The sequence below is a fragment of the Chlorocebus sabaeus genome, unplaced genomic scaffold, assembly GCF_047675955.1.
Source record: "Chlorocebus sabaeus isolate Y175 unplaced genomic scaffold, mChlSab1.0.hap1 unalloc_scaffold_956, whole genome shotgun sequence".
In the NCBI taxonomy this organism is placed as follows: Eukaryota; Metazoa; Chordata; class Mammalia; order Primates; family Cercopithecidae; genus Chlorocebus; species Chlorocebus sabaeus.
The window spans coordinates 1-8,820 of record NW_027328321.1 but is presented as its reverse complement, the minus strand read 5'-3'; the positions used below and the strand labels follow the sequence as shown (position 1 = coordinate 8,820).

Sequence of the window (8,820 nt, the reverse complement as noted above, 5' to 3'; positions counted from 1 at the left end):
CAGGCCTCTGTTAGCCCGGGGGCTGGCACTCTGCCCCATTATATCGGCCTCATTTTAGTGGTGACAAAACTGGGGCTCAGAGACATCAACTCCCTCATCCCGAACCCCCAGACTGTCAGTGGTGGGCTGGGGTTTGAATGTGGGGCTTGAAGACCCCTCATCTCCTCTGGTCCCCCAGACTCTGCTGCCCAAGAGGAACAGGATCCCAGGATCCAGGCCCCTCATGGCACCAGCCAGGGTGGGCGTAGATGGGGAGGCAGAGTTCCAAAGCCTCCCGGACTCTGAAGCAGGTCAGGGACAAAGAGCAACCCGGACCTACGGGCCCCACCCCGAGAAGAATGGCTGCAGGCCCGGCCCAGCGGGCAGGAGGTCTGTGTCCTCACTCAACGTGACGGCGCTTCCGGCTGCTCCAGCCAGGCCGTGCTGTCTTCACGTTTCCAATCATGCGGCCTCCCCTCCAATTCCCAAACCCAACCCACAGAGACAGCGATCTGGGGTCCACGTGAGGTTTGTCAGCAGCTCTGACCCGCTGCTTCCCGCCAGCCCCCCGGCCGGTTCTGGAAAGCTCTCTGCTGCCCCCTGGTGGGGAGGCTTAGGGTAGGGCTCTGGCTGCAAGCATGGGGTCCCAGAACCTCCTGGCTCTGTCACCTCTGCTGGGTGGAAAACCAACCCAGGACTGAACCAGTGACACCTGTGGCGCTCCCAGAACCTCCTGGCTCTGTCACCTCTGCTGGGTGGAAAACCAACCCAGGGCTGAAGCAGCAGATGGGTGCCTGATTCCTTATTATCAGAGCGCTGCCCACTGGCAAGTCTCTCTCCGGACCTCAGCTTCCCCTTCCATTAAACGAGGGGCTTGGGGGATACCAAGGAGGGGTAACTGCTTAGTGAGGATGGGAGGTTTCTTCTGGGGAGATGAATACATTTTGAAACTAGATGGTGTGGGTGGTTGCACAGCACTGTGAATGTACAAATGCCACCACATTATTTGCGTTGAAAGAGTTAATTGCATGCGATGTGAAAATCACCTCATTTAAAGTGTTTAAAAGAGGGGTCTGGGAGAGTGCAGTGTGACAATCACGTGGGACACCCACAGTCTCTGAACGTCAGTTTCCTTGCGTAAACTGGCAAAGAGACCGTGTGAACTGTATTCCCTGGGGCCAAGAGATTCCAAGAAAGAAAACCTGGGATTCCTGGGACTGGGATGAGGGCCGGGGTCCGGAAGGGGAGGGTGTGGGTGGGGACAGCTGGGGGGCAGCCCAGATAAGGCTTTCAATACAGGGTAGCAGCGTCTACACAGGCGAAGATCCCTGCATCTCACTTCCCGCAGGGCTGACCAGTGGCCAGAGGTGGGACTGGCCAGGCTCGGCCCAACCAAGTCTGGGAGCAAAGGACACTGAGTGAGGGATCCCCGGGGCCACCCTCACTGGCCTGCGGCTCTCCTGACACCACGAGAGAGGTCCAGGAGCTGACCTTGGGTCCTAATGGGGGACACCTTCCTGGCTGCAGGCTGGCAGGGTGGTGTGGTGGTCAGTGTACTGGGCTCTGCGTGTCTGCCTCTACCTGCTGTGTGACGGTGGGCCAGATACCTAACCTCTCTGTGCCTCTAGTTCTTCAATGGCGAACAGGGACACTAGCAGCTCCCACATCCGGGCACAGTGGCCTGAAGGTTAAAGGCAAGGGTGGCACGAGACCTACCGCAAGAACTCTGAGCAGGGAGAGCAGGGAGCTGCCCAGAGTTCAATCACCATCTCCACTCTGGCCGCCGAGGAAACCAAGGCTCATGGTGACCTGGCCCAGGTCTGTTGGACTCACGGTCCTTCTCATCCCCAAGATCAGAGGGCTGCCACCAGGGAAGCAGCTGTCCCCTAGACACAGCCCAGGAAGCACACAGGGAAGGATGCCATGGGGACTTCGGTATGTTTTTGCAAAAAAAAAAAAAAAAATTTATTGCTATTTGAACCCTGCTTTTATGCTTCCATTACCCAGAAAATGAGCTACGGGAGACACCAGGAGAGGCAGGAGATCATCCTCCTTGCACAAAACCCACTCCCCCTCAGATACTGTCCTCAGCGAGGGTGGCTGGAGGCCAACCAGGGGGTCCACCCGCAGAGTGGCAGAGGAGGTAGGTTGACCCTGTGGACGCTGAGCTCTGTGGCGAAGGTCCTGGCCTTCTGGTAGAAGAAGAGCGACTTCTCGCAGTCCAGGAGGAAGTTGTGGGAGATGGTGGCTGGCCGCGTGTAGATCTTCAGCTGTGCCTTGTTGCCCAGGTCCACGGCGGCTGCCAGTGCCAGCTGGTAGTACCCGGCTGCATCAAACGGGTCCTGAAGGGGACAGGTCATGGTCAGCAAAAGGGGGACTCGGAGCCTGTCTTCCCAGAGGCCGTTCCTGTCTCCAGGTCATTCCACATGTCCATCCGATGCTGGCTCACCCCATGAGCCCCGAAGCCTGTGACACTGCTGTGGTCTCAGCTGCAGGAGGTGGGGATGACCCTGACACCCCCGGAAGCCTTCCTGACTGCCCCTACACCCCACTCACCCCAAGCCTCCTGCCCCAGTGCCACTCTCTCTGCAGGCAGTGGCTGCTTTCCCCATGGGCTGAGGTCAGGGCAGATCTTGCCTGCTCTGAGAGTTCCATGCAGGACCCGTGGCTCCAAGCCACAGCAGGGGCATGGTGTTGAGTGACCCAGGCTCCCCTCTGGCCCCTGTCCATGCTAACCATTTCCAGGCCCTCCACGGGCCAGGCCAGGTACAAAACCATCTCACAGGTGTCCTCTCTGGCAATGTTCCCTGAAATATTGACGGAGTGTGACTCCCCAGACATCCACTCCCATTTTCAATGCGTCTTTGGCTCAAACTCACCATCCCTGGGTTGGGATGCCATCTCCCAGACCTCCTCCTTGACCCTCCCATCCCCCACCCGGCTTCTCCCCAGGCACCTCCTCCACATGGGGTCACCCAAAGGACCTCTCTAAGACCCATGCCTGGCCTGTCCCTCTTTACCATCTCAAGATGGCTCCCAGGGCCAATGACAAAGTCCAACATGCAGCAGTCCATTCCTTCACTGCCCCGCCCCACACACGGAGCAGGGGCGTGAGAAGGCCCCGAGTCACTGCCACTGCTCATCCAATGCCCCCTGGCCCAACCGAACACTGGACTCTGTGCTGGGTGCATGGTTGAGCCTAACGTCCTTGCTTCCAGTCTGAGGGTCCTGGGAGTGAACACTGACCACGCAGGGTGGCCCGGGCTGTGGTAGAGGGAAGCCCAGGAGGCCCCAGACTCAGCCGGGGGTGGAAGGCAAAGGCTTCCTGAAGGGGTGGGGGCTTCCCAACTAAACAGGAAGGAGCCAGCCAATACATATGTCTCTGCGTGTGCCTGTGCATGTGAATGTGCGTGTTTGTGTTCCTGTGCGTGCATGTCCCTGTGTGTGTGCCTGTGTGCATGCCTGTGTGTGCATGTCTGCGTGCGCATGTCTGTGCGTGTGCGCCTGTGTGTGCCTGTGCCTGTGCCTGTGTGCATTTGCGTGTGCATTTCCATGTGCCTGTAGTGTGTGCAGCAGCTAGTGAGTGACAGCGTGAGCCAGTAAACACCTAATCCACACTATTCCAGGGCTCACTCTCATGTGTAGACTAAAGGGGACCCCATTTTAGAGGCAATTGGCAAAGATGCCCATTTACCCCTGCTTCTCTGCCAGCCTTCCAGGTCCCATCCAGCCTGGCTTTTTCTCCCACTCCTCTGGGCCCTGGGTCCAGAGCCTCCTATACAAGGAGCAGGGTGTAGCCTTGGAAAGACAGCCGCCCTTGGGGAATTCCAAGGGGGCCTCCCTGTGGGAAGCTGGCCTGCACTGACAGCATAGTCACGATGAGGCCCAGAGGGCTGTGCATGGGAAGGAGGGCTGTGCATGGGAAGGAGGGCTGTGCATGGGAAGGAGGGCTGTGCATGGGAAGGAGGGCTGTGCATGGGAAGGAGGGCTGTGCATGGGAAGGAAGGCTGTGCATGGGAAGGAAGGCTGTGCATGGGAAGGAGGGCTGTGCATGGGAAGGAGGGCTGTGCATGGGAAGGAGGGTTGTGCATGGGAAGGAGGGCTGTGCATGGGAAGGAGGGCTGTGCATGGGAAGGAGGGTTGTGCATGGGAAGGAGGGCTGTGCATGGGAAGGAAGGCTGTGCATGGGAAGGAGGGCTGTGCATGGGAAGGAGGTGAAGGAGGCCTCTGTCCCTCGACCCCAACCATGGACTTTGGCCTCTCAGGTATTACTTGGCGCTTTCCTTTCTCCTGGACAGGCGGAGTGGGCGGCAGGCTTGACCAAGACAGATAAAGGCCTCTTCTGGGAGGTCCGTCCCCCTGGGTCTCAGTCGAGCCCCTTAGCGGTGAGCAGCGTCCCCCTGGGCCTGATACTTGGCACCTCCCTATCTGGCTGGGACTTGGGAGGCCACAGAAACCACGTCTGACCACCAGGTGTCGCCAGTACTGGGTGGGGGCCTCCCGGGCAGCCCCAGGCCTGCGGTGGAGTATACGGGGCAGGGTCTTAGGGCTGCCCCAGCTCCTCATGTTGTTCTAAGGCCCCCAAGATCTCGGCCCCTGGACTGGAGTGCCCTGGCACCTCAGCCCGTAAGGAGCACTGACACGAGGCTGGTGTGATGCTAAGGAGGGGCGGTGCCCGCTGGGCAGATGGGTGGAGACACCACAGATCTCAGTCCGCCAATCCCAGCTCTCCACCCCTGCAGGGCTGGGGGCAGAGGGAGCACAGCACCTCCCCTCGAGACACACCCGACCTAACAAGGCCTCAGCCTGGCTGGCTGGGGCCCCGCCCCACTGCACCTGCCCTGAGCTGGGGTTTCCCTGTCTGTGAACCCAATGGTAAGACACTGGTACCACCCCACCCTTCCTGGGTGATGTGAAGATTCAAGGTGTCTCGGGACTCCAGGAAGGAGTTGCTCAGTGCAGGCTGGCACCCTGGGCAGGCTTCCTAGAGGAGGCGCCAGGATTTCGGTTGGATCTTGCAACGTGGATTCAATGTGAGGATGATGCCGTCCTCTGAAATGTCACTCTCCCGACCCTGTTTTCTTTGTTAAATTCACCTTGACACTTGACTGTCAAGACTCAGCTTTGGTGTCACCTCCTCCAGGAGGGCCCCCTGACTACAATCCCCCTTCTTTACCCAGAGGCCACCATTACCCACTCATGTGTCAGCCTCCCTGGCTGAGACTGAGTTCTTGAGGGTGGGGCCTGGCCATCTGGGGAGCTGGGTTTTACCTGCTAACCTTGCCGGCTCCTCCAGCTGGGTGTAGAGCTCCAGGGAGGCCACTGGGCCATTCCTAAGAAAGGCTGGAACCCAGGCCTCTGGGGTCCGGGTGGAGATCCCACTCCAAGGGGGCTGGGAACACCCCGAGCCCTGCCCCTCCCACCCACCTTCAGGTCGTAGGAGATGATGTCACGGAGCACCAGGTACACCTTCACGTAGTAGAGGGTCTCCTCGTTGAACTCCAGCGGCGAGTTACAGAGCTAAATGGCCTTGAGGTAGAAGTGCTCCGCCAGCTTGCCATGGCCCAGCCGGTGGTGCAGGGCGGCCAGCCGGTGGTGCAGGGCGGCCAGCCGGTGGTGCAGGGCGGCCAGCCGGTGGTAGGCCACGCGCTCGTTCAGCCGGTCCCCTGGGGTGCAGGCCAAAGGGGCAGGTGTGAGGATGTGGCTCCCTGGGACAGGGAGGGCACATGCCCCTCAGGAGCAGGTATACAGATCCCAGGCAGCACACCTGGCTTGTCTCCAGGCACCTGTGGTCACCTGGGCAGCTCTGGCCGTTCCCTTCCAGGTTCCCAGACTCACTTTCCCATCTGCAAAGCAGAACTAGTAAGGCCTGCCCCTGTCTACTGAGAGGCTTTGGCAAAGTCGGACTTGGATGGCCCAGCTCTGTGTCTACACATAGCCACCTGCCTTTGCTCACTGGTTTTAACCAGGGGAGCCCAAAAGCCATGCAGTCCAGGTGCTCCCGGGCTCCCCGGCTCCAGGCAACCCACAGATGTGACATCCGACTCCTCCTGGGTGTGTCATGATCAGAGCCCCCTACCTTGGGGAGTCAGCTGCACACCTACTGTGTACTGGGCCACGGGGCACAAGGCGCTGGGGCATGTGGCCTGCCTAGGGTTCCCTGTCTCTGGAGGGGGACAGACGACCCTGGCACAGCACCAGGGGATGCCCGGCCTTAAGGGGCAGACTGCTGGAAGGGGAACTGGGATTTTATCAGCCAGAGAGTCGTGTGGTTGATGAGGGTGGGAAGGGCACAAGAGAAAGGGAATGTGCCACTCAGCCTGGCACATACAGGGACCAACGAGATGCCTGGCATGTCTGGAAGGCAGAGGGCACACTGGGCGGCCCCTGTGGTCAGCAGCGGGAACAGGCAGAGGAAGCAGAGCTCAGTCAGGCAGGGAACTCTGCACTGCGTGAGAGACCTCGGGCTGTGCCCCACAGACGGACGGGGAAGCCAGTTGGGCAGATCTGCCTGCCTGGACAGGAGACCAGGAAAATCCAGCAGCTGTTTCAGCTCCTGCCCTGCAGACCTGGAGGCTGGGCTCTGGCAAAGTGTGGGTCCTGGCAGGGCGGGGGCTCAGGGGACTTGCCCAGAGTGATCCTGAGTGCTAGGGCCATGTAGGCAAACTCCAAGTCTTCCTGGGGCTCCTCCAGTGTGGCCAGCAGTGACACCAGCTTGTTGCACAGCTGTAGCTGCAGCTCCACCTTGCGGTTGTCCGTAGTCACTGCCGGGGCAGGGCCCGGTCCTACCACACAGGCAGGTGGGGTCAGTTTTTTCGCAGCACCCACCTTGCCCAGCGCCCTCCTCAGAGCTCAAACACGTGCTTGGAGCTTCCCACACCCCAGCTATCCCTGCACCTCGACACAGCTCTGTGCTCTGGGATAACACACAGTTCAGACATCCAAGTTGGGGGCTGAAGAGTCACCTGAGGCCCATCCAGCTACACCCGATAGCCTCAGACCAGCCTCTCCCACCTGGGCACCGGAGGTCTGACTGGGGGGAGCCAGCACTCCTCTCTGCTCTAAAAACACCACATTGATCTGTGCCCAGGGCTGAGCCACACCGTGAGCTCAGAGGAAGGGAGAAGCCGTCCCACTTCGGGGTGCATGCAGACCTGGGCCTCCCACTGATATGCTGTGTGGCCTTTGACATGTCCCTGTGCCTCTCTGAGCCTCAGTTTCCTCATCTGGAAGATGGGGACAGGACTTCCCACTCATGGTTGCTTGAGGTCATCAGGTACAAGGGTAGAGCCATTGTCACGTCCAGGCCCCGAGCGTTTGTCCCAGGCAGGGGCATGGTCAATATCATTCCCGGTGAGACCACTTGGAAACTCATCATGTGCATGGGTGGCCCTGCCTCCATTTGGGAGGCCTCTACCCTGCCACACCTGTGTCTCGGCCCTCCAGGTGCCCCACTGAGGCCCACCCACATCAGCCCACAGGCCAGCTCACCCAGTAGAAGGACATGCCTTCCTCCCGCTCCCAGGCCCCATTGAAGAAGATGTCTCCAGCTGCCTCAAACAGCTCCAGCCCCAGGTTGAGGTTGCCTGTGTACAGGTCCACATTCTGTGCCACCTGAAAGGAGACAGAAGTTCCCTCAAGACCCACACCTAGCGAGGTGGCTACGCGCACCTTTGCCAGGCTCCTTCCCCTCACACACTACAGGTACACTTGAGCATTTTTCAGACCCTGTGCATGAGGGCTGCCCCCACCACTGGCATGAGGACAATGAACTGATGCTCCTGAGTGCCAGGAGGTGACTGAGCAGCTGCAGCCCAGGAGCCCGACACCTGTGAATCCTACCACCAGGGCTAGCCCTAGCCCACTCCCCCTGCACTCAAACCAGTCTCCGTGGCCCCCAGATTGCTGGGAGCCCAGCCTCTGGCTCCTTTCTGCGTTGTCACATGCCTGCCACATCAGCAGTGTTTCAGTGTTTGTGGGTGGGCCTGGTCCCCTCTTGGCCATGAGCTCTTGATCCCTCTCCTCAGCTCAAGGAGGTGTGCAGCAGGTGCTCAATAATGAAAGCTTCACCAGGCTCGTGGACTTCACAATTTGTTCCAGATCACACTGTGTTTGGGAAAGCCTCTGAAAACAGCCACTGTGATAGATTCCTTTTGTAAGGAGATGTGCCACGTGTCGCTTGGAGCAAGTTCTTCTGTGTGTTAACTGAGTGGTCACATTATTTGAGCATGTACTGTATACCAGCAAGTGCTGTGCACTGTGAGGGGCCGTGCCTCTGCCCTCAGGGAGAAGATGCTGGCCACCGGGGGAGGATGTGAGGGAACCAGTTGGAGGGAGGGAAAAGGCACACAACAGGTGCTCAGCAGTGGCTTAGGAATGAGTGGATGGATGGATGAATGGATGAGGAGATGTAGACACATGGATGGATGGATGGGTGTGTGGATAGATTAATGCTGGGATGGATGGACGGACGGGTGGATGGATGGACGGACGGGTGGGTGGGTGGATGGGTGGATGGATGGGTGGGTGGAATGATGTGTGTATGTCTGGATGTATGTATGCGTGGGTAGATAATGTATGGATGGGTGGAGGGTAGATGATGTATGTACATGGGGATGGATAGATGGTGGATAGACGAATGTATGGATAAACAAATGGACAGATAGATGAATGGAGGGATGCATTAATAGGTAGATTGGTGGGTGGGTGGATGGATGAATGATTGATGGATGGACGAACGGTGAATGGATGGATGGGTGAGAGGATGGATGAATGGAAGGATCAATAGGTAGATGGATGATGGAAGGATGGATGATGGATGGATGAACAGGTGAATGGATG

The 8,820-nt window shown here is 58.9% G+C and overlaps 1 protein-coding gene across 1 annotated transcript; it reads right to left on the bottom strand.

The window, feature by feature from the left end:
* Positions 1 to 565: 565 nt before the first annotated feature.
* LOC140711405 (SH3 domain and tetratricopeptide repeat-containing protein 1-like) lies at positions 566 to 8,810 on the bottom strand. The gene is made up of 2 exons (XM_073014353.1): positions 7,471 to 8,810; positions 566 to 2,321 (listed from the first exon to the last, which is right to left on the bottom strand). Exons 1-2 carry the CDS (start codon positions 7,483 to 7,485, stop codon positions 2,067 to 2,069), a joined length of 270 nt encoding a protein of 89 aa, XP_072870454.1. The 5' UTR covers positions 7,486 to 8,810; the 3' UTR covers positions 566 to 2,066.
* Between the last annotated feature and the right edge of the window lie 10 nt (positions 8,811 to 8,820).